The 27394-nt window shown below is 34.0% G+C and overlaps 1 protein-coding gene across 3 annotated transcripts; it reads right to left on the bottom strand.

The window, feature by feature from the left end:
- Positions 1-25: 25 nt before the first annotated feature.
- LOC143912077 (acyl-CoA Delta-9 desaturase-like) lies at positions 26-23393 on the bottom strand. Of its 3 annotated transcripts, none has more exons than XM_077431247.1 (5): positions 23175-23393; positions 1379-1618; positions 1165-1295; positions 879-1084; positions 26-802 (listed from the first exon to the last, which is right to left on the bottom strand). In XM_077431247.1, the coding sequence occupies exons 2-5, from the start codon at positions 1602-1604 to the stop codon at positions 301-303; spliced, it is 1065 nt and encodes a 354-aa protein (XP_077287373.1). In that variant the 5' UTR covers positions 1605-1618; positions 23175-23393; the 3' UTR covers positions 26-300. The 3 variants fall into 3 exon arrangements, with proteins under 3 accessions (XP_077287373.1, XP_077287374.1, XP_077287375.1); XM_077431248.1 differs by lacking the exon at positions 23175-23393 and adding an exon at positions 9526-9655; XM_077431249.1 differs by lacking the exon at positions 23175-23393 and adding an exon at positions 3832-3904.
- Positions 23394-27394: the final 4001 nt, after the last annotated feature.

Raw genomic sequence — 27394 nt, 5'->3', positions numbered from 1 at the left:
CACAACAAAAAAATAAAAATAAACCTTTGTGCTTGAGTAAATAAAGATTCGTACATTTTCAAGTTATCCATACGAAGAATACAAAAATAAATAACTTTGATATGATTTTGTTGTAGAAAAACCTGTTGATCTTAAAAAGCTAGTGGAAATATTAAAATTACGGCTTAAGCTAATTTATGTTATAGGGGAATCTACCCAGCACAGCCAACATGAATATCTCTCAGACCATTCCATTACAATACTGATGGATGATACACTAGAATGAACGATAAATAACAAAGTTGTCGATTAATTATTTCATTAGTCATCCTTTCTGTTGATAATGGTTGCATGATCGATCTCTTCCTGAGGTTGGTCCTTGTCGCCCCAGCCCCACAAGTGATGGGTGCCGTCTCCCGTCCTTCGTACTCTCCTCTCTATAATTTCATCCGATACAGTCTTGAGATCGTAGGCCCAACCGATTTTAGCGAATAGGTCGATGAATACAGTCGTAAAGTTGAAATAATTTCCCAGTTCTGCAGTTTTGTAATCCCATGGGAACGTGTGGTGGTAATTGTGGAATCCTTCTCCCAATGCAAATACTGCTACCGATAGATTTTGGACCGGGTTGATACTCTTGTCATACGGTTTGTTGCCCCATTTGTGAGCTGCGCTATTTACCAGCCAAGTCACATTCAAAATAAATGTATACCGGAAGAGTGTGGCCACAAAAAATGAATTGGTCCATGTCTCATTCCAAAGATACACAGGAATCAATGTTGGAATAATGAAGCAAACCAAAGGCATCAGATAAAGATAGTACCTAAGAGCAAATAGTTATATATGAGATTCTGTTGGGATTATTCTATTATTTTTAAAAAAAATTATATAAGTTTTACTTCTTTTGGAAACGAAGTATTGGGTCAGAATACAGATCGCTCATGTCGAGTCCCTTGCCCTTCTCTTTCAATTCTGGATGTTTTCTGCATAAAAGCCAACCGATGTGAGAGAAGAAGAAGCCTCTTGTAGCATTATGGGGATCAGCATTGGTTTCACTATATTTATGATGCATTCTGTGATCCCTTGCCCAATCAATAACCGAGTCCTAAAACAGATGAATTCCATAAAAAATTGAAGCATTGTTAGATATTCAAAATAAGTACGATTAAAATCTACAAAAATTACCTGGAAAGCGAGGGTGTTGAAGAGCATAAGTATAATTCTGAGAGGCAATTTAGCTTTGTACGATTTGTGCGCCCATTGTCTGTGTGCTCCGGCTGTTATACCCAATCCAGACATTACATATAGTAAAACAGCTATAAAAGAAACGGAAGTTATTATAATAATGTTAATAATATTTAATATAAATTTAGGAAAAATAAGATAAAAATGTTTTTACCTAAGGCGTCTGTTTGCCATTTGGCGGAAGTCAAAAAGAGATAACCCCCATATAAAGCTGCTGCGTGCAGGTAGGCAAACAAAATAATATTTCTCCAAACTAGTTTTATTTCCCTCTTTTCAGTGACTTCGGTTTTTTGTGCTGGTTCCTTGATTCCCAAGTCGGGGGTTTCAGCATCATTTTCAAATAGCCCTCCACTGACCTCACTATTTGAATAAGGCGCCATTTTTGTACAAATAACTGTATAAATTAAAAAAAAAAATTACAGAATATGCAAGATAATGATAGAACGTATAAATTGGCGATCTTTTGCAACACGGGAAATCTATTAAATTGAGGATGTGTTCGGCCTCAGTCCATAAAGCGGTCACTGACGACAAAAGTCTCCGATGAAAGGCAATCAGAATTCTTTTGAAATGATTCAATTTGAAAATTGGATTCAAGTGTGTTGAACAAAATTCAAGTAATAGACAGAGGGAGAGAGTTAGCGAGATCTGAAGATTGTCGAGTTGTTACATTAAAATTTGAGCAATTCAATACAATAATACAAATACACTTTTAGACAATGTGAAATGTCAAGGGAAAATTTCGATACAATCAACTTATATATCTGTGATCCAATAATGATTAGATAACTTTGAATAACATGATGTTTATCAACTATTCAAACGATAATAATCTATATTACGACCGGGGAGGGGAGTCTTTAGTAGATTTTCAATCATATATTGTAATATTTATGTTCCTAAAGTTAGGGTTAAGACATTTCTTACAACTCCAATCTCAACCTAATTCATTCAAACGAGAAAAAAATTATATAAACATCGAAAATATTTACACTGAGTATAAATAAAGTATACACGTATTAAGTATTATGCAAAGTAAATATCTTGCAGATAAACACGTGCCTTTCCTTTTAAACATATGCTCAGCCATGACCTTAAACTACAGTTCCTACGAAACTATTGATTTTGTTTGCACCACTTAGCTCACACTTAATTATTTTGCCAACAACTAAGCCGAACCTTGTGCAAATAGTGTTAACAAATGGACAAGAAAATGTTTCATTGTTTATTGAGTTTCATATGTATGATGAGACAGATTTTTATTATTCAAAATAGCTTAAAAATTAATTTGGAGAATAGTAATACAATTCAAATCAATTGAATACACGTGTATACAATGTGATCGTTGATACGAAAGGAAATTAATCAATCTACACATGTGTACGATATACACCATGAATAATACAATGTTGTTAAGACGGGTGTGATGGAAGTGGTGCTTCAAACTCGTTTAATATTGATAAATCCAACATTATATATTCCATTTTGTAAGGACAATTGAAGTTGACTCAACAGTACTAGCATTTATCAATGTTTGCTTTCACACACAACACTGTAATTAACTTGAAATTTCTGTTTTATAACGTGTTAAAGAAATATATGGATGAAAACATTACTTTTATATATATATATAAAGCTTAAAATACGAACTTGGGGAAAATTTTATAGTGATGAAATAATATTTATACATGATTATTATGATCACCGATGAAATTTTTTAAATATTATATGTATACGTTGAATAGTGTTCAAGATTTAGATGATGAGTAATTTTCTCAAAGTATGTAACATACATATATTTGTCACAGAAAGTATATTTATTGCCAGTGAAATCCTATTCAGATACATTTCCACTGTTGAATGTCACTGGAACATCCGTTTGTGAATACCGTTATAGTTTCACCGATACCCCAAAGTGGAATAGTAAATGCATTGTTTGATACATTTTGGTGAAAATATAACTTCAATGGCAAATGCAGATTCATTGTAATGTATGCATACATATAATTACATGTATAATTTATTAATGTTTTTTTTATTCAAGGCTAATAGCAATCAACTAATTTGTATGTAAAAGGTGAAGGATCCGTGGGATCATCCAGAAGTCGTAAAAAAAGCTGTGTAAAGACGATTTCAATTTGTGAAGGTAGTACAAGTGTAATTTTATTCTTTTTACCTACATATTCATCAACTATGTACTTGATAGATGGGAACGGATTTGACATTATTCAGCTGATTACTATGTAGCCAAACTGAATGTCGGTTTGGGTGCTACCATTGGGCATGTAACGTGCGTATAATACATATATACATATGAAATTGATTTGTATCGATTAAATGATTAACAAAGATGAAGATGTATCAATGAGGTAAGTGTGGGGGGAAATATTGAGCAGAGCAACAGATAGGGAGTGCCTCATAATTGATACAGAAAAAGGGACAATGAATGAATGAATGAATGAATGAATGAATGGCCCAAAACACAGAGAAGGGAACCGCAGAAGTGTTACATCCAAATGGCGACCCGGAGGCGCGTGGGGTGGGGTGAGGTGGGGTGGGGCGGGGCGGGGCGGGGCGGCAGGGGCTCCGGAGGGGGCGAAGCCCTACCGCGACGACGCACGACCAGCCAGGCGCGTTTCTGCGCCACAACTGACGCACCCTCGGTTTTAGACCAACCCTTTAATGCGAGCATAACCATCGACACGCGAGCCGTTTTTCGAATTTACCATTCGTACAGATTCACAATGTCAAAATGTCACTTTTGCCGCATTGGCCGGTCTCAAATCGAAAACAATTAAAAGGAATCGTAACGTGCCAAGTGTCGGAAAGTGCATTCAAACTTGTTTATAATATATATATATATATAAAAACGGACGCGATGTATGTATGTATGTGGGTATGTGGTGGACGCGTCGACCAGGATGGCGGTTTAAAAAAAAAACAAATTTTAGAATGCCAGGAGTAGGTACATATTGTGCCTAGGGATAATAAAATGAATACACGCAAACGAGGAGCAAAACCAATCTGCGTGAAGTTGTCCACGTGGACTAAAATGTTTGACCGAATTAATTAATGTCTGTTCATACCTATCCAGCACGACCCGTATCCTGCAGGTGTCAGGCAAGTGCGGATAGTATTCTTTAGTACATTATATATGGACGCGCATGAATACGTAAATGCGCATGCGCGAATGGAGTATGAATACGTCCATATAATGTACCAAAGAATACTATACGCACTTGCATGACACCTGCAGGATACGGGTCGTGCTGGATAGGTATGAACAGACCTTAATAGGTGCGCGCGCGTGCATATATATTACCTTACATTATATTTATATATATAACTAGAGGTCGGAATCTGAAGGGGCCGGAAACGTCCCGCCTATTGTTCAATTGTTGTAAATCCTTTGTAAAAAAGGTTCGGCAAACCTTTAACAATGCATTTACAATCTTTGAACAATAAACAGCCCCTTCAGATTCCGGGCTCTATAATATAACTTTATTTTAATTCGTGTATCAATTAATTTCCGAAACTACCCGATGAAATCAACGGACACAACACTAGTGTTGAATAATGACCGTCCTCCTATATCTGTTGCGTTCGGCGATTATTCCGTACAAAGCGATCTCATACACATCACTAGAATTTCGATCACGGGACATCTGGCACCCAAAAATTCCATCCACCGAGAGTGACACACGTGAACTACATATCATACTAACGAAAACGAAAACTTGAGTGCCAGATATTCCGTATTCGCGATTTTCGTGGCAACGATTATCGTATAGGTATGTTACTGAGAGTTGGCGCGTTCTCGTACTCGCACAGAAGCGCGCGAAAGGAACATGGCGTGATTTTACATACCTCTTCTTAATTTCACTTACGATTACTATTAAGGAAAAATTTTGCCTCTTATCCGATCGTTTTCATACTTTGCCATGTTGCTCATTTTGGCCATTTATTATTGAATACAGTGAGACAGCATGCTATAAACCTATTCACCAACACAACACAAGCGCATTTGTTCGCGCCAACTCTCGGTAACAGAACTGTACGTGATCGCAATGTGTGAAATAGTCCTTTTAGACTTTGACGAAAGTCAGATTTTGACGAAAATCACATGTGTATTTCTCAAAATACGGATTGAATTTAAAGTATTAACAAAAATTGAAATTTTAAAACAGTGCGCCAGTTAAAACTTATAAAAAAATGACATTGATATTAGCATACGATGATCGTATCTCAATAAAACGAAATAAGCAAACGAGGTCTCAATAATAAAAAAAAAAAAAAACTGGAACACTTATTCAACTACATGTACATATGTACGTACATATGCAACGCGTGGATACATAATATGCATATTTGAATATATTGAAATTCGAATTACTGTAATACGGTGGATTGAAAAATATTTATAATTTTTTTGTTTTTCTGGTAAATAATTACATCGTTAAAATATTTTATGGATTGCTGAATTATATGACCTCTAAAAATTAAAAAAATTACATTGATTAAATTTTAAAATTCAATTTAACCGTAGTAAATTCATTTAACATTATAATTTGCAATAATGCAAATGATAATGAAATATCCAATTTAACGAAACAAATTGCACATATACATACATACGGTCACATTACTATCGCATTTAGAAATATGTAGTACGTATGTTTACGGGTACATATATTGCCTATTTTAAATATGAATGATTGTTATTATTTTATCTATGTTTTTTTTTATGATTTTATGATTTTAATGATGTTGTGTCAATATTGTTATTTTTATAAGTTATTATTACTGTTATGATGTTATTATTACTGAATGACCGGCCACAGTGACGCGTTGGAGATCTCTGTAATGTCACTTTGGCTAATATGTTAAATAAATAAATAAATATGTATGTATGTATAATACGTGTCTACCTCATGGGACCGAATGTGAAAAGGTCGAAAAAGCAAATATCGGAAGGAAAGATCGAAAATCGAAAGATCGTAAGTCGAAAGATCAAAAAAAATGGTAAACAGTACTATGTATATATGTATAATATGTATATATGAAATTATTGTGAAATTATTTCTTAATAGTAATCGTAAATTATTTCTTAATAGTAATCGTAAAGGTGAAATTATTTCTGTTTTTGTCACACAGCCTTGTTTAATGTGCGCGCGCAGGATACGGGAGGAAAACCCTGTTCCTCTTGTTCCTGTTGTATCCTGCTCGCGCAAATTAAGTGAGGATGTACGACGGGGGTAGAGAGACTTTTACTGCACGCCACTGCATGATGAACGAATATTTTCGACTTTTTCACGGTCACCCGTATAATACATCGTAAAATTAAATTTACATTCAAAGTTGACAATTTTAGACGCATAATTACGCAAACTATGTATTATGCGATACAATACTGTAATTTAATATGGATTAAGGCGTTGTGAAATAGAGCCATTATATAAAATATTCCAAAATTTATGACAATTACATAATACGTGCATCAATTACACACTAAAATATATGCTTGTATTAATTAAGGATTATCAATGATAATCTTATGTATAAATAATTATAATTTTAATTGAAATACAAAAAAAAGGAAATACGATAATAAATAACCGCCCGCAACGATTATTTTTGCTTATAATATTTATATGTATTTGGTACACACAAGTATAATATAATAAAAATAAATTCTGAATTTTTCGTCAAGGTTTATTAATAAACGGAGTGAAATTCGATTTCAGCAACTCTCTGGTACGAAAATGTATTTCAATACTTCATATACCCTTATTTTTATATTTATATTCATCCCTTGATTTGCGCCTAAGGTATACGCCCACGGAACATAACAGATTTCCGAGAACGAAGGTATTTTTATTTATGAGTAGGTGTAATAAAGAAAAAAGGTTATCCATATCTAACATGTTATAAAACATGTAGCGCAGCACGTGTACGAAAAATGGCGTGAATGAGAAATATATATATAATATTATTACAAGTCATGCATATTTTTGTAGATAATCTTATCGTTCGTCATAATCTAATTTCTACAATACTATTAAAACACGCGACAGTTTAATTAAATAAATTGTAAATAGGCTCGGTATTTAAGTTTATGGTGGAATATTTGAGAAATCCTCACATAATTCGCATAAGATATTAAAGCGATAAACGACAATATTACACAAGCGTCATTGAGCACGGAATATACATACATACATACATATTAACTAAGCTAAAGCGAAATGGTTATACTTGAACATGGGACATTAAATTTTGACAAGTTTTGTCATCATGCAAAATTTCGACATTGAAACTAAAGATCGGAGCAAACACGTAAATGTTTTGTGAGTTGTCCGTGAACATTGCAATAACAATAGTAGTTATAGTTTTGATTAAGGACGATTAATGATTTAAATCGTCAGAGCTGTGTATGAGAGCGTACATACAATGAATGCTTAATGCTGAATAACATACTTTTGGCTATCTACGAAGAATGCATGATTCATAAAACTGTTCCATGCATACAATGTTGGATGTGGCATAAAACGTTGCCTCTGTGTGAGTATGCACGTCCAATAAATTCATTTCCGGAAGAACAAAGCAGCCCGTGACGCTTTGTCGGATCTAAATTGGACTGAAAAGCTCGTTTAGCACTCATTGGACACGTGCAAGAAATCAATGCGGTAAATTGAAATAAATGGCAAGGCAGCGACTCTTCAAGATTAAAGAAAATTTTACTTAAACAACGACCTTTTCCCGATTAATTTAACGATAAAACATTACAGACTAACATCGGGTCGACAACAGCGATATGGCAATTGCAGATTGTAAAATCACCTTCTATTTGCAATCCCGCTACATCACGTGATCCCCTGCTGTCTTTTCAAAGATAATTCTCGCATTGTTTCAAATTCTTTTTATTTTTTTAGGCACTAATATTATTATTTATATGGTGGCTACTACCTATCAGTATGCATGTACAACTTGTAGGATTATTAAAAATAAAATATTCAAGAGATTATTCCGAGGTATCTTGGTTCACACATTTAAATATGTAAAATCATTTTCAATATTCAATCCCACTGGAGCAAATTTTTGCAGTCTTTTTTCTTGGCTTTTTGATGTATTTATGTATTAATATTTGTATGATAGTTACTATTTAGTTGCTTTTCACATTTTATGTTTTAAAAAAATTAAGATAAATTGATTTAGGGATTTATTTTTATTTTTATGCGTTCTTTAGCATTTGAAAAGCTACTTAATTTAATTTAAATGATATATGAACTTAACATTCATAAAAAAAAAGCTTGGCAAAGTGTACGCATGTACGCAGTGTACGCATGTACATTATTTCAAAAATGATTAAAAATAAAGAATAAAAGGAAGCATTTCAAAGTGTTGTGATAAACAAGTGTTCTTTCTTTTCGCGCATATTTAAAAACAATCTTTAATCCATGTATTTTTCAACCGAATTATTTTGAGCGGAATGAAATCCCAAAAATGACATTATAATTTTTGAATCTTGTTCGTGAAAAAAAAAAGTACTATATGATCATACATATGTACATACATAGTTGGCGGTCAAAATATGAGCAGTTGTATTTATTTGAAAGTGGCAGAATCCACTTTTCTTCATTTCGAGAAATATTTCGCAGAACATTGAATATAATGTTTTGCGTTCAACAATATTTAAAAATACTGGTGTCCTATAATACGTTTATTCTAGTTTTTAGAGATTCCGGACACATCGAATTAAACAATTTGTGAATTAAGCCAAAAAATTGTGTTTGTGGAACTGAAAATTGGACTTCCGCCACTTTCAAATATAACGGCTCGTATAAAAACAAATGCGGAATATTCGAATTAAAAATATTAAAATTTAAGAAATTCAGCGCTCATTTACAGGGTTCATCAGGGTATAAGAACGTAGAAAAAGATAGATCAGTCGATGGGTAAAATGCGTTTTTTACGAAAAAATTCTACTATGAATCAAACAAATTATGCAAAAAAGTAGTCACATAAAAAAAATAGTGTGATATAAAGATGAAGTTTCAATTGAAACTGGTTTTACCTTACCTATGACTCAAAAATATTTGATGGCACAAACGTATAAAGTCCAATTTTTATATTCGCACACTAATTATACACCCGCGATATTTCATTTATTTATATATGAAAGAAAAAAATGGTAATGTGATAACACGAGATGAATACGAACACACAAAGTGCACATTGGGAGGCTATGTAAACTGCAAAACGTGATTTTGCATTGTAAATAAAATTGCAAATATTTCTTACGTTATATGTACTTGCACTAATGCAGAAAAAACGTAAAATCGAACGTCACGGAAAAGTTGTACCGTGCGCGCCGGCAGAAGCGAAGACTATGGTTGGAAATTAAGCGTCGCGACGCTTTTATACGCAGCTTCCGGAAAAGCGGTAGGGGAAAGAGTTGAACCCTTGTCACTCTCCCCCTCTTCGACATTTTGATATCACATGTTCGTTCAATGATTATAAAATTATTTTTGTATCCAATGCACGCATTTATAATGTTACTAAAATATGTATTGATATTAATCGTGCTCAGCGTTTTTCAAACTGTGGCATGAGCCTCGCCACCGACACGCGATAAACGCATGAAAAGAATTACATTTTTAGGATAGTTAAGAAGTTGAAGGATTAATTAAAACATAGATAAAGTAAAAATAGTACAAATATTTTATTCGATCCTTATGTACATATGTACATATGTTTGATCAACATTTTAATCTATTTAACAAACTAAACTACGGCTAGGAAAACTTTTTTCCAGTTAAAACTTCAGGCACAATCGTTTTAAAAGCTTTTATTTAGTTTTTTTACAAGCCTCTTCTATATTTCACTTTGCCAACGATTCAGTATCTATTTTACAATTTAATTTATTTGGTTAGTAATCATTAGAGGTAGGATAGTCACAGTGCTATCCATTGTTCGGCAAACCTTTAACAATGCATTTACAACCTTTGAACAATACACGGCCCCCTCAGGCTCCGGTGACTAGTAATCATAGTATTATATTATGTTGTCCCTGAATGTGATATTTTCCACCTTGGGGAGCGTAGATTATCGGATATTATCTTAACATATTTATCTGGTAACCTGCGCTCATCATTACTTTCTTAATTTGAATGTGATGAATGAGTGGAATCTTAATCTACTCTCTTCCATTTGGGCCTCGCTGTGATTTTATTTTTTATTCATATTTTGTTTTATTTTATTTAACTTTTTCTTTCTCCTTTGTACATTTTTATATACTATTTTAATTTTGTTCAGTGTAAACAAAGAATGGGATTTATGGATTTTATTTTTAGTTTTTACACTTTTGTTATTTTTTTTTCTCTCTGTATTATTTTCCTTTTGTTACTTTTTTTTTATTATTTTATTTTACCATGTTTTCTGCTTTTGCTTTTTTCCTTTATTTACAGTTTACTTGTTTTTATATCATGTTTTTATATCTTTTTCAAATGTAGGCCATTGTGGCGCATTAGGTTCTTCCTGCAATGCCACAATGGTCCAAAACTATTAAATAAATAAATTAAATTATTCTAATGTTAATCTACAGCATAATAGGAAAAATAGCTCAAAAACCTATTTATTGAGCTTGAAACTGATAAATCTCCCTACTAGTATGTAATGTAAATGTAAAGCATTTACAAATCAAAAATCAACAACACGTGAACCAAATTTACGAGTATTTACCTATTTTACGAGTATTTTTGTCTGAAATCTTGTCTGACTTTACCGATGATATACTCTTTTTACTAGCTTCATTTTTTAAAAGGTTCTTTTATATTTCACTTCCTAATACGTAGTCTTCCGATCGTTTTAAAACATTGACATTTTGCGCGGTTTGGTCAACGATGGACATTTAAATCGATTCTGATAGTTAGATGGTGAAAAATAATCGTAATGGACACGTTTAATGATCAGTAACCTTATATGTTTTACTTTTCGCCACCCACTCGTCTTGTCAGATTTTAAATGTTTAAGCGCCTGTAACTTTTTCTTTTTCATACGATATCTTATAAAATTTGCATTATAAGCTCTCATTATCTCTAATATATATTTGTACTTCACTAATAGGTTATATAATGAATGTTAAAATGTTTATTTTATAATTCTGATATATGTACATACATACGTACGTTTTACGGCCAAATTTTAAACGCTCGGACTGATTTGGTCTTTCTGGATTGATTTTATATATTTATTATACCGCGATATTTTACAAACCTTTTATCATACTAGATTTTATAAGCCATTGTATTGATAATTTTTCATTTATTGAGTAGCGGCCTAATATGGAGAAATCCTATTACGCCACTATCCCTATTGTGCCCTAATATTTTAAAGGCGCTCAAGAACTCGCGTAATAAAATTCTACAAATAAAGGAGGTATGTAAAAAGGGTCTGCAACCTTGGATAACATACAAATTTTGACACTTTTTTGTGGAATTCTATTGCATTAGATTTTATTGAGCGCTTTTGAAAGTTTGTATGTCTCGAGAGTGCATTTATCTGATAATCATTTGAAACATGCAAAAAATAAACAAATAAAAATCGTGACGAGAAGTTTGTGTAAAAAAATAAGATTCTTTAGACTTTTGAACAGATTAAGGTGAATCACAAAATATAAAAATTCCATCAAATTATATATTTGAGTGTATTTGAATTAAAAGTTACGAAATTCATTTTGAATATTTGATTAACGAAATTCATTTTGAATATTTGATAAAAAAACCTATACTTGCTGCCAGGGCCGGCTCGGAGGTATGTAACGCTCTTAGGCCACTTTATTTTCAGCACATGAAAAAAAAGGTTTATTTTACTTTATTTTTTTCAAATGGAAATTTATTTACGACTTATAAAAAATTTGATTAAATTTACAATACATCTTAAGTCTATTTTAATAGATATTTCTACAGTGATCGTTGTCCATTTTTATAAGCTATTTATTACACTTTTTTTTTCTCGTTAGTATTTTTAGAATGATCTTCTTTTAACGTTAGCGTTTACGGCATAATACGAAAAGAAACTCAAAAATCTATTTGTAATAATTAAAAAAAAAAACATGCTTTTGTGTACATATTTACGCGTTTTCCTAAGGGGGGGGGGGGTTGGCTACAAATTATTGGTAAAAAAAATAGGTCTTACCTACTATAATAACTATATAAAAAACATTTAACACGCGTGCATAATTCACACTTAAACGATGCACGTGTATGATGTAGTGGCTATAGGCCAACATTGCAAGCATGTGATTGCAGTGAACTTGACCACTTTCAATGCCGTCCGGCTCACATAATACTCGACATGCTTATATTAACTGACCCGTTCTTTTCTTGTTAATCAAATGACAGTTAGCACTATTAATAAGTAATTACTAAAATATTTTTCGATTTCTCTTCCACTATTTTTTATTATAATTCGTCATTCGGATATCTTCATATAATTAATATTTTCTAAGCTCAAAGGTCACAAAGTATGGTATTTCGAAGTAAGGAATGAAAAATTATCGGGATTTTAAAATTCGAGAGGAAACAAATGAATGCTTCCAAAATTAATAAATAATAAAATACCTATACAGAATCGACTTTTTATATCAGGATAAGAAATACAGAAGTATGTATATCGAATGAATTTTTTTTATAATAATTATGACACGTTTTACGTCATGTTTTGTTCCTAAAATAAATGATAATATGACTGTTTGTATAGTGCGTACATTTTGAATAAAATATAATAGGTTATTTACATTATAAATTGTATGTAGTATTGTGTAATCGTAAAGGACGACTCATAAGAACATTGATCATTTAGGTTGAATTTGGTTGACAGCATTAAATAGAACGAAAGTTTTTTAGAAAGATTTATAATAAATTAAGAATGTTGAATATACGAATCGTATATAATAATTGTCTAATGCGTGTGTGCGTGTCTGTGTACGAAGTAATCGCTGTGAACACCATGCTCCGTCTCTCTTTCTCCTCTCGGAATCGTATATCGTGGAAAGGGGTCTACGTGACGAGCCAGAATGTTAAATTACAGAAAACACAAATATCGAAAGGCAAAGATCGAAAATCAAAAGATCTGAAGTCAAAAGATAAAAAAAGGGTGCATGGTAAACGGTACATACTCACGTACATACTCACTTAATTTTCGCGAGCAGGGTACAACAGGAACAAGAGGAACAGGCTTTTCCTCCCGTATTCTGCGCGCGCACATTAATACGGGAGGAAAAGCCTGTTCCTCTTGTTCCTGTTGTATCCTGCTCGCGCAAATTAAGTGAGTATGTACCGTTTACCATTCACCCTTTTTTTTGATCTTTCTACTTAAGATCTTTCGATTTTCGATGTTTGCCTTCCGATATTTGCGTTTTCTGTAATTTAACATTCTGGCTCGTCAAGGAGACCGCGTGGAAAGAGATGGAGTTTGGCAAGTGTTTACGAAGTAATCACTCATCATGCTCCGACTCACTTTCTCATCTAGGAATCGTATATGGTGGAAAGAGACGCGACATATCACTTCTTTCATATGATCGGTCGATAGAAACAAAAGATTTTTTTTTCAAAACAATTAATTCAATTTTATATTATTAATAAATTATTAATTCCGTTTATCCAAATTGCGATATTTTACCGAGTGCATACAGGCTACTGGCAGGGCCAACGAGAGGGGGGGGGGGGCTGAGTCGGGACGTCTGGCTGACAAATATTGATATTTTATATTATAATAATAATATGTATAAAAAGAGACGCGATGTAAATATGTATGTATATCTGTATGTATGTATGTATATGGCAGAACGTGGTAACATTATGGGTATTTCGAAAAAACAGATTTTAATTTCAATTTTGATTTCGAGGGCGGTGGCCGGGGGGCGGCCAGCGGGCGCCGGGGGAGCGCCCCCTCGGTATGGCAGCTTCGATTACCGTTTCAGTTCCGGTTCTCGACTTTTGCTTCAATTCCAGATCTGGTTTCCAGCTTCTGTTCCGGATCCCGATTACTGTTTCAGTTCCGGATCCCGATTAGTGTTTCAGTTCCGGATTCCAATTACTGTTTCAGTTTCTGATTCCGGTTTCTTTTTCAGTTCTGGATCCCGATTCCTTTTTCATTTCCGGTTTTGGATTCCTTTTTGTTTCGGATACGGACTCCATTTTCAGTTCCGATTCCCGATTTCTGTTTTAGTTTGGATTCCGATTAATTATTACTATACGTATTGTAACTTTATTTTAAATCATTAATCAATTTGTTTCCGGAAACCACCCGTTGAAATTTCAACGGGTTCTACATAAAAATACATATATTTATTTAATGCTAAATGTGTATTATTTTTCTATCCGCACATTCTTTATGTCCAAGTGAAATCGTGCCTGTTATATAATACTTTCTTATTCAATTATTTTAAAAAATAACAACCAACATATGAGCCGTTATATTTGAAAGTGGCGGAAGTCCAATTTTCAGTTCCAAAAACACTATTTCTATTTGACTTAATTCACAAATTGCTATCACTTATTTTAATTCGATTTCTCCCGAATTTCGGGAAAGCAGAATAAACCTAATACAGGCCACCAGTATTTTTTAAATATAATTAAACGCAAAACATTATATTTAATGTTTTGCGAGATATTTCTCGAAATGAAGAAAAATGATGGACTTATGCCACTTTCAATTATTACGGCTCATATGGGCATTTTTCTAATAATTCTGATTTATTTTTATTCACATCTTTAAAATATATCTACAAGATCTTTTTTTTTAGTTTGTCATAGGACTCTGAATTATTTTTTCCCGGGGCCGGGATATTTTAAATAAAAAAACATCTGCGTAATCGTCGCATCCAAAATTCCATCAATCTGACGATGAAAAAATTTGACCGTTGATTACTTTTTTAATTGAAATATAATCAGCACAAAAATTTTAAATGACGATTAAGTTGTTGTTTAGGAATTGAATGCAAAAACACCTATTTAAGCTATTTTTATCGGATAAACAAAGATTAATTCTCTATATACAAAAAATGGTCTGAAGTCTATACATACTTACGCAGAGTATATAATGTATATAATATTATATATATGTATACCTAATACAAACAGAGACTAAGTACTCATAATCCCCACGTAGTAAAAACAAACGTATATACTACGTACATATACATATAAAGTGCAAAGTTCTCTGAATCGATTGACTCTAAAATTAATCAAAATACACATACAATAAACTTCCGGTATGACTAGCAAAGTGGTACCCAAATATTTAGCTTCTATTATATTAGCTACGATCAAAATGCAAATGTTGGAGCCTGTTACATACGTAACGCGAAAAAAGGCCATTAGAAATTTAACATGCGAAGTGAAAGGGCCCTTCGCTCTCAAGAAAGTACCTACCGAACAATATATAGTCAAAAATGATTTCTCTAAAAATACGTCATACTTACATATGCCCCAAAAAATGCAATAAAATACGCACACAATAGAGGCTCGCGTATTGATCGTGTTATATCTTATCTAATTAGAATACTTTTTATCCGGAATATTCATCAATTCGAACAATGGCACTATTGCATGGCACATACATATATGCATAAGAAAGAATTTATTACAGAATTCAAAGTTAATCGATTCAAAAGGCAGGTCAACGTTAACCCATCGACCCAGTCACGGTAAAGGTCGACAACCTTAACCTCAAAAAGAAAAAAAATAAGCGTTCGATCAATATCATTGTTTGAAATGTCAATTTTCAAACCTTTACCGATGTATTTGCAAGCAAAAATAACTAACTTTATGGATAATGATGATTATATGTATTGCATTAGAGAAAAAAAGACTGTATTTAATATTTAATGATGCAGAAAACATGTTTCAATTAATTTTTCACGTGGAATGATAATCGATAGGGCGAAATTCATTTTTTATTCAATATTTTTTCCACCGAACAGTTGGTTAGTAATGATTTCAATCGCTAGCCCTAAATGTAGGACAAACACTATCCGAATACGTAAGAGAATATATATGTACATTACGTTTAATGTACTTTGTACGAAAAAAAAAGACAATATTTCATAGACAGCAAAACATATCGCTATTCATTGTGCACTCATCATATTTACTACAAATCCATTCTCATATTTTATGACATTCATTTTGAAGTAATTATGCACACAAGATAAGCCTGTGATTTTAAATGACTTCTCGATTATGTATGAATAAAAATGTAATACTAATCGATAAGATTCATTAGCTATTTTTTTCTTCTTTAGAAATACGTTCAATTTGCAACTCTATTTATGTACATACGTACATATGCATTTACATATATTGACAAATTGAGATTTAAAATCTATAATAGAATACACAGATAATACCTTTGAGAATTTTGAAGCATACATGTATGTACATAGAAGAATATGCATTGAGTAAATTCAGATTTGATTTTTTTTTACGTTTATGTTAGCCCTGTGTATTGGCGCCCAACATCATGTTTTGGCCAAAAATAAACAAATTCGATTTTTTGGCCATAATATACATAGCCGGCATAAGATGCACATTTTTTGATTGTCGACAGAATTGTCCAAATGTGTGATCGCGACGAGCAATGGACCGCAGCGGTGCATTGAACCGTATTCCGGTTTTTACGGCGCAATGCCTCAAACTAGGGTAACTCAACCAATAGTCAGTCAACCACTTATCTAATACCAAATTCGAATTACAAAATAGCCCTTATGGAACGCAAAGTTACAAGACGAGAGTTAACTTATTCCATTGCCCAAAAACTATTACGTTAATGTACTAATTAAAAGCGGAGCAATCGGAGAAATTTCAATATACATACATACATGTGTACTTACGATCGAGCTATAACTGTAAATTAATTCAATCAATTGACATTCTATATAACATCTAAATAAATTTAAATACATCGGAACTATTAAACGTACACTAGTTGTGGGTCAAGTATACCTAATGTATCACATACAAAAAAAATTGTAAGTGTTTTTTCAATACATTATGAATTTGCACAATATACATACATACATATATACCACGGCCGTAGTCATGATTTTTTGTAGGAGGGGGTGGGGGGTTAAAACACCGGTGCAAACCCCACAAGCGTTTAAAAAAAAGCTTTAAGTTTTTTTCGTTCATTTAAATTTGGTACATTTAAAAAAGAATATATTCAGTGAATTCATACTGCTAGAATATCAAGTTGAATAGAATAAACGACTTTCCGTTATTTTTATGTGTTTTTTGGACCAAATTATCAAATTAATTAAACATGCTGTAGGGGGCATGTTCGAGTTTGGGTCGCCATCCTGCGAGTTGGGACCGTTTCGACCATGTTGGTGGCTACCATTTTACGTCCTTCATTAAATGGGCATCAATGTACATTAACCACACCTTTCTTTCCCCCATATTGCTATTTTTCGAAAAAAAATTACGCCTGCGGTGCTTTAATACGATTTTATACAAAAAGGTTATGAATCATATTGCGAATTATCAAAAACAAGTTTACGTTTCATATTTTTTAAGTATTTATTTACATATCTATTTAAAAAACTTTCACCCGAGGCGTTGAATTAAAATAAGAATTTATAGATCTGATTTTGTTTTGTTTGATAGCTAGTAGCCTTACATGTTTGTAATATAACTTTATAATATAGTTTTTAATATAATATATAGTTTGTAATATAAATGATGAACTTGTGATATAACTGGTATTTCACGATTAAATGAATTTAACTATAAATTTTAAAATTTGTATATCGTTGTTAAAAAATTATTTTTTAAAAAATTTGAATATTTAATAATTTTAAAATAAAATAAGATTAAATCAATATACAGTTAATAAGACTTTCCGCCACCCACTTGTCTTGTCAGGTTTTAATTGTTTAAACGCCTATAACTTTATCGTTTCCACACGATATCTTATACAATTTGCATTATAGCCTCTCATTAACTCTTATATTTTTACGTATCTAATTAAATTTAGGGGGGGCTAGTGTCCCATAGTTCCCCCCCACCCCCGGTTACGCCCGTGATATGTATGTACTAGTGCTTCCAATCCCGGAAAGTTACTTCAGCACCGGGATTGCGGTGCTGGGAATTTCCGATCCCGGGATTCCGGTGCTAGCACCGGGATTTCAAATGTATAAGAAAAAAAAGTTCAATTGCATGTTTTCATATTTCAAAAACGTTCAATTGCATTTTGCAAACTCTCCCGATGTTTCACGCAAAAAATACTCCCATATTGGCGTACTAATTTTGAGAGTTTGGCTACATTCTTTAAATTTTCGGGTCGCATCCATAAATTTCTAAGATTAAATAAAACACATCCGAAAATGTAATTAAATAAAGTAAAAAAACATCGTTTTGATTCATTGATTCGTTTTTTTTTACAAATAGTTTGTACCGAAAAAATTGAACAAGAGTACACTGCCACTTCTGGTTGACGAATGCTTACCAACTTTTATACATAACTTGGTAAAATTTCAGTTCAATAAATTAAAGGATTTCTTAGAAACACATAAAAAAAACTTGATTCTCTAAATTCAAAGTACTACTTTCGGTTTAGGAAAAAATATTGGGGTATAATATTAATAATTTCTATTACAAGTAAGAAATTTCAGTCCGATTTGATGAGTGGTTTGGGAGATAATTTAATTCAAAAACTAAAAAAAGGGAAGAGGACACCTATAAGGGGAGGTACCATTTCCGGTCAACCTAACAATTTGAAAAAAAAAATTAAGGTGTATCGATAAAAATTTCAGTACACAATACTAAGTTTCAGTTCGATAGGATGAACAGTGTTCAAAAAATCCCCAAAATACACTGACACACAATAAACATACAGACACTCACACGAAACACAGACACAAACCCATTTTTTATAGATCACGAAAACGTGATCAATGGTCGATTCTGAGTTCGAATCAGTTAAAATATGCTTCAAATATCATTGCGGTTGAGCACAATATCTGCCACACAATACAAGGCCGTTCATACCATATTCGTGGAAACCGCAAGCCGGCGTCGAAACGGGTGACAAACAAATGGACTATGACTGTCATTGCTCATCCCACCATTGTTCATTATATAATGTTGTTTTATGTTTTTTTCCATATTATTTTTGTAAAAATAATATTTTTAAAGAAATTTCTGCCAGCACCGTAATCCCGGTATTCAGACTAGTTTCAGCACCGGGATTCACGGTACCAGAAAAACACCGGGATTGGAAGCCTTAGTATGTATTAACATACGTTGCATTTTAAAGTATGTATGTTCATATGGACACAAAGCTCAAAGTTAACGTTGAGTGTACACATATCATACATATTTATACCTATCCGATGAGTCTAGTTTGCTGATAAGTTATCAGTCATTAGAGGCCTGCTAAGGTCGTTTAGGGTTAGGATAAGGCAAATGAAGTGTAGAATTCAGAGGGACAAGTAATTAAAATAAATATAGATATATTCAAGTAAACAAAACAAGTAATCAAGTAAAAAAACCGTTTCCCTTGTTAAAGAAGAGAAAAAATATGGAAAATAATATTTTAAGAGCATCAAAGTGAGATCTGATTCGTTTTTGTATCGATCATATAATTTCAATATCGAATTTTGTTAAAATACATCGAATAAGTAATATTAGTCAGCTAAAACTTTAATTTCGTCCCCACTCAAATTGCCCTTATATATAATATGATATTTCCCTTCCATGTACATATGTTGTGGAATCAAAATAGAATGATCGATTAGTTTAATGTTATTGATCCGAGCAACGGTTAAAATGAAATTCGGAGGTTAATACTTTTTATACCAACTTATTTTTTTACTATCAATCTATGTACATACAGCACATTTAGTTCTATTTAATGTTCCGGATAATGATTTTCTTAAATTTTTAATAATATCTTAAACTTCTTAAAACTACAAATAAATAATTTAAAGCTACTACTAATTCGATATTCGAATATATTAGAATGTTAGAGATCCCTAGTACGAATGCATTGACAGAACAGAACTGTCGGCCATTTTAATTATAGGTACAGTTCTGCACACAGCACCTTCTAGCCAAAACCGATGGACAGTTCAAGGTTGGTATTCTTTCTAGAAAAAAATGTACTAACTACGCTACTGCGGTTCAAAGTACAACTCTTCCCGTCATCTATAGAATTTTAAAACAATTAATGATTTTGTAATTAACAAAACAAATTAAAAAATCGACCTTTGTACTGTTGATCTTTGTAAACGTATGACGGAGTAATTATGAATTCAAATGGACACGTGTACTTTTTGCCCAACGACGACGTTTCGTATGTAAATTTTGCCAATGCAGGTATGTAGACATACATTATTATGAATAAAAAAAACTGCAAATCCAGCAGTTCATTTATGCATTCAGACAGCAATTTCATAAAAAGAAGAAAGTTCATAATAAGTAGAAAACAAAACTAAATTAAATTTAAAGTTATCGGTGGTAATATAAACTGGGTTATGGTGTCGATGCACAAATTGTTTAAAAAATAATAATAAAATAAAAGTACCATAATAAAAAAATAAAATAAAAGTTGCATACAATATATAGGTATATACGTACAATGCCTAATTCTAAACTCGAATTCTATACGAATCAATATGAAAAAAACTTCGGTGAAAGGAGTTGCACACTTTCTCGTTGGCTTCTTTAGTCTTTGCATTTGATTTTATAACATTAAAGAAGTTGAAGACGAAATAATGGAGGATTTTCCACAGATTATAACGGTAAACGGATTATTTCGCACATTGTGAAATAATCGTTGCAGACACGACAATCGTTGTCATAAAAATCGCGAATACGGAATATCTGGCGTTGATAACTCTCTGATATGGATGGAATTTTCGGGTGCCAGATGTTCCGTGATCGAGATCGCTTTGTGCGGAATAATCACCAAACCGATAATAACAATTTAAATTGTCAGTTTTTTTTTAAATCAGTAACTGTTACTTAAATTTAGTGATATATAGATAAAAATGAACGGTCAGTAAACAACTTTTGTTTTTTTTTTTTGACAGACAAAAGTCAAATGTCAGTGACCGACAATATAACACTGATCTTTCATTTAGTGACCAAATCAAACGCGAAATTATTGTTCAAATTGTTACTGGGACGAGTAGGAGATTATAATAATTGAAACATAATTTTGATATGCTTATATTATATTTCTCAAAGCAGTCACAAGTACTAGTTAGGCAGTTAAATCACAAGTTACTAGCAAGGCAGTTTAATCGCAAGTTACTAGTTAGGCTGTTTAATCGCAAGTGAGGTTCCATAGATCTAACATGAGCATTTATACACAAAAGAATGATAAGTTTTAACCAATCACAGAATTTTGGTAAACAGAGCAGCATCCGCGTTTTAATATTTGATTTATGTATCCTTTGAGAGTATCGAGACATTATTGAGTAGATACACAATTAATCATAAAGATAAATAGCGATAATAATATTTAAGGGTTACACGTGTCGTGAGACAAAATGCAGCTGTAGCAATAAATATTATTAAAAGTAATACTTTGGATTTCAACAGGTCATTGACTGTATCGTCTTATATAACAATTGTATTAGAAACTCGTATAGATTATAGTAGATAAAAGTTAAGTAGATAGGATTGAACAGAATATGTAACTGTAGAGTCCGGGAGCAACAAAGATATTGAAAGTCTCATAAATAGAGGTAGGATAGTCACAGTGCTATCCATTGTTCGGCAAACCTTTAACAATGCATTTACAACCTTTGAACAATACACGGCCCCCTCAGGCTCCGGTGACTACTCATAAATAATGAGAGATAACTTTAAGAGAAAACATCATAAGTAGACACCGGATAGTCACAGTGCTATTCATTGTTCCATTGTTGTAAATCCTTTGTAAAAAAGGTTCGGCAAACCTTTAACAATGCATTTACAACCTTTGAACAATACGCGGCACCTTCTGGGTCCGGTGACTAATCATTAGAGAGCGGATAGAGAGCGTGCTTTTTCCAGGAATCGCGGCATTTTGGGTCTATTCACAAAGCCCGAGTGCAATAAAAAAAGGTTCGGCGAACCTTTAACAAAGGTTCATCATAAAAATGAACAATGCACAACGAACAATAAACAAAGAACGGCACGCTTCCGGTCCGACCTCTACTAATCATAAGTAGTTGAAAATGAAACGGATGTTCAAACTTAAGGTTAAAGAGTATTATACATAAGTATATATGTACATATGTAGGTTGTAAGATCATACCACATAACAAAATAAATACAGGCCACTAACAAAGTCGTCGTTGCTATGGAAAGAATGATTGATAACACAAACCAAAAATTAACTTTTTGCCAATTTCACATACGATAAAGGTAATTCCATATTATTATTACAATTGAAAAATATCATTATTGTTATATCCTTGACAAAAACAAATTTCAATATTATACATATTTTTTACAAATTGTCATATTATACATGCATTTTTTGTATATCGGGGATATGTTAAGATAACACCAGTGCTGAAACCCATAGTGACTCACTCGATAAAAATAATTAATCATTGCAAGCGTAAACTTGGGCAGTATTAAAAAACCAAAACAAGATAAGGATACACAGTCGCACTGATCCGAATATATACATACGTATGCATTATTGTCGAAAATATGATGAAATAAGAGGATGGCAACTAGCAAATAGTATTCACACACGTCAGGATTCAAATCGGAGATCATCATTTGATGATGCAATCGCAACAACGTATGTACGTATACATTTGTGTATGTTTGCTGTTCTTCGTAGGGTTAAAGTCAGCGTTGATGTACGTGCGAGTAAAGTCAAATGACAACACTGATAACGGAACGACAGTCGGTTAAATTTGCAACATTTGAAATATTTCGCACCTGAGGGCTATCTATGGCGATTGTTGCACGATGCGGGGGTGTTCTTTGCAAGTGTATGTACGTATATAAATCGTTCGACGTACAGTTCGCGACGTGAGACGTCACGTGTCGGCTGTGAAGACCGACGACTGCACGTGTCGCGAACAGGAGCAGCGTTGCGCTCGCGCCTGCCCAACATTCACCTTCACCGTGCGCTCAAATGCACATCGATTTCGTAACAATCAATTGATCGATAGTAAAATTGGCCTGTTATCTATATAACCGATAATAAACTTTTCATTTGCTTAACACATTCAGCCCGGCGCATGATTTCATACATTTGCCCGTGTGGCGGCACTGTCACGCGTATCGGCACCCAATTAAGGTCTGTTCATACCTAGTCAGCACGTACCGACTTCAGCAGGTATCCGGCCGTACGAAAAGTATTCTTTGGTACATTTTGTATGGGTATATTCATACCAACCGTCACGTTTACGCCACGGCAGGCTTACAGCAGTACCCGACATTTCCTGTTCATACATTACAGCAACATCCGTCAACGTATCGTATCCGTTTTTTTGGCCATCGTGGAAATATACACGCGAATTACGTGCCATGAGTCTGCCGCTATTATCGATAGTGACAGTTGACAGCTGTTACAATCTTTCGACATGGTTTTGGCGCAAATATTTAAAAAAAAATTAATTTTTTTACGGAAATATTAAAAAAAAAAATTGTCCATCATCCACAAGCTCCTTATACAGTGTCTAAAACTCTCCTTTGGTTTTTCTATTTTTTAACATGGGATGCACATCAAAACGCCTCCGTGATTTTTTATTGCCTTCTTGAGCTTCTTCTTCCAACAACAGCGCGATTATACATAATTTTTCGTTCGATAAACGTCGAAACATTTTTGCTGACTTGTATTCTGACGCGTAGCTACGAATGTACGTGTATGCATTCATATCGCAAGTACCCGACAATACGGCGTAAGCAATATTGCGCCGTATCGTCATGGCCTCTAATGTATAAGTAAGCCGATTTTGCCTTGCACTCGGCCAAATTGCTGTAAACGTGACGTGACCGCGACGTGTAGGTAGATATGAATATAAATGTAATAAAATGACATATTTGAAACGGAGTCGTGCAGTGCTGAAGCCGTGCAGTGCTGTTAAGTATGAACAGACCTTTATGCGTGACAGCATTAAATCACTTTATATAATGAGTTGTCCCTAAATCTTTACAGCTTTATAGGAATTTTAGTGTTGGGGTGCTCAATGAAGTGGAACCATAATATTATAGTCTGCTATAGCACTATCCGCGTGGCCACCGGTGGTACACGCCGGGTTGAGCGTGTTAAGCAGGAGTTTGCATCATCATTTACAGCCGCTCACCATCCACTGCTGGATGAAGGTCTTTCCAACACGCTTACATATATTCGTCTCTGTTTTGCGCAAATCTCATCCATCACACATTTTCCTAATTTCGTCTACGCATCTTCCCCGCGGTCTTCCTTTTATCCTTTTGCATTCTCTCGGGTACCATTCTAGCACTTCTCTCGTCCATTCTTCTAACCACGTGGCCCGCCCATTGTCATTTCATTCTCTTTACTTTATCCACTATGTGCACTATCCTTGTCATACTTCTCACCCACGTTTTCCGCTTCCTATCGTTCCTCGTTATGCCGAGAATACAGCGTTTCATATTACTTTGAGTGCATTGAACTTTGTGTAAGATCTTGGCGTTCAATGTCCAAATTTCAGATCTATACGTCATCACTGCCAAAACGCATTGACCAATCTTTTTCTTCAGACAGAGTGGCATTTTTTTATTTAAAAAACAACATGCATTCGTCCAAATGCACTCCATCCTAATTTCATACGTCTCTTTATACATATGTTCATCTTTACTACCGGACATGTACTTATTCAAATATGTTTTTAGCAAACATGTATGCCGGTTTTTTTTTTGAAAAAAAAAGGTGCCGAAACTCACTTATTGTCAAGTTTTTTATTGGAAAAGATAATATTCAAATTATAAAGAATATTCGTTTGAAACATAAAAAAAGGTGTCGAAATGCCATTCCACCGCGTTACATGGAAAAAAACCTGCATATATGTAATATCTAGGAGTCATCAAATTACGTCTATTTAGGTAAGGCCTTATCCACATTTTTGTCATTTTGTAATATGACATATTCAGCGGTCACACTAAATTCGGTGTCATCCATGATGCTCGAGTACACAACCCGCGTAAACGCAAAATCTGGACAGTACAATGGTGGCAATCTTTGAGCTCCATGTTGTGCACTCAATACTTAAAATATTGCTTGATAGCTATCCAGTAATATTTCTGGAAACATTTCTTAAAAATATTGCTCGTTTACAGACCCTTTAAGAAGAACAAGCAACCTTGTGCTCCCATGAACATGTTGAAATGGTTACAATGAACATGTTGAAATGGTCTAATGCGGATGGTCTATACGATTTTGTATACAACGTTACAAAACGATGCCCAATACAGGACGAACAACTCAAACCAACAGAAATATTTGAAAAAGATTTCGAATATTTTGTTTCTTACGTTCTAATCTTAAAAAAATGCTTTCTGATATTCTATAAATCACGGGCTCTCAACCTATGGGTTCTGACCTCAAATGGCGTCGCGAAAGGTTTTCTGTTAGGTCGCCGAGTGAATCAATAAACTAATATATATTGACTATAAAATAATTTTAATTTTTAATCCATGTTTAGATGTTTCAATAGTATTTCACAAATATTAAAAATGTCTTTTGTATTGTAATATATTGGAGTCGCAGGGTCACTTAGTTTTACAAAAAGTGGTCGCCATCCGAAAAAGGTTAGTAGCCTATGCTATAAACTTTTTTTTTACTTTATCTATATACATACATATGTATGTACGAAATGTTGTGTGAAATTTTGAACTCGAAATTTCGACTGACCTATATCTAGTATGAACTAGGTTTCTCCATCCCCCCAAGAAAGTAATCCCTTCTTAAGAACAAGTTTTAGCTGCACTCGGATGTAATATTGATTTGAACATATAGTAATTGATCGCTTAAAATTTTATCATAAAAAATATATATATATATATATATATATATATATATATATATATATATATATATATATATATATATATGTATATATATATATATATATATATATATATATATATATATATATATATATATATATATTTATACAAATATATATATATATATTGTAACGCGACATTCTCCCAAGTGTCCCTTAAGTTGGTAGCGGTAGTAACCTTTAGGTTGGCACCAACTACTTTACCGCGCCAAACACACTACCCCGTCTCGATAAGGGTCGAGACGCGCTCTCTCCTTCGCCAGCTTCCAACCGGGAAGGACCTCCCTCCAGCACCTCCGCCGAGCGCTTCAGAGACGCCCAGAGGTCGCCATCTTGTGTCCACACGAGGCAGTACGGAGTTTGTCTCCTGCCTCCCCCTCCCGCTGCTGTGACGAAACCACAGGGCCAGCTTCTGGAGAAGCTGTTATCAACGCACACGACTTGCGGTCAGGAATCTCCCCGACTATATACAGTTATACAAATATCCCAAGGTTAGTCCACGTTTCCACCTAACTTGACTCTTTGGAAGAATAACGAGATATCACGCCCTCTGCATAAAGACGCGCGTAATATCGTTCATTACATTGGCGCCCAACGAGTGGGCCTGACCAGCAAGTCACTTTTGCGTTCACGAAGTCATCACGAAGATGGCCTCAGCGTACAATCTACGCTCCGCGGGGGACGTAGACCCAGACGCGTCTACTTCAGAGGCGACTTCCCCACCGGAAGGTCAGTCGGCTTCCCCACCGGAAGGTCAGTCGACTCCCCCATCACCAGTTCCAGTAGACGGCGCAATGCTGTTGCAAATGATGAAGCTGATGATGGAGCAGCTTATAGCTTCCCGAACCGCATCTGTTCCTTCCCCCGTCATTTCACCTGCCCCGGTCGCGGCGGGAAATTTTGCGAATTGCAAATCTCGGTTTGCCGGCGACTCGTCGGAATCAGTCGAGGCGTTCATTGATGCCATCGAGACGTTCAAAAACTGTTGCCGAATCCCCGACGAGGACGCGCTTCTAGGTTTACCCATGATGCTCGATCGAGACGCGGCGACTTGGTGGGTGGGAATGAAACCTTCCACCCCCACCTGGTCCATGGCGCTAGAGGCGCTACGAAGCAGCTACGGCG

Source organism: Arctopsyche grandis, chromosome 5, assembly GCF_051622035.1.
Source record: "Arctopsyche grandis isolate Sample6627 chromosome 5, ASM5162203v2, whole genome shotgun sequence".
Classification (NCBI taxonomy): Eukaryota; Metazoa; Arthropoda; class Insecta; order Trichoptera; family Hydropsychidae; genus Arctopsyche; species Arctopsyche grandis.
The sequence above is the reverse complement of the archived record's forward strand: the minus strand, read 5'-3'. Positions and strand labels throughout refer to the sequence as shown.

What these genes read in the sequence shown, in the direction of transcription:
- LOC143912077 (XM_077431247.1), bottom strand. Translation starts at nt 1,604, where the DNA reads ATGGCGCCTTATTCAAATAGTGAGGTCAGTGGAGGGCTATTTGAAAAT. An exon ending in ATGGCAAACAGACGCCTTAG is followed by an intron (nt 1,296 to 1,378) that starts GTAAAAACATTT and finishes TTTCTTTTATAG; the next exon opens with CTGTTTTACTATATGTAATG. An exon ending in ATACTTCGTTTCCAAAAGAA is followed by an intron (nt 803 to 878) that starts GTAAAACTTATA and finishes ATTTGCTCTTAG; the next exon opens with GTACTATCTTTATCTGATGC.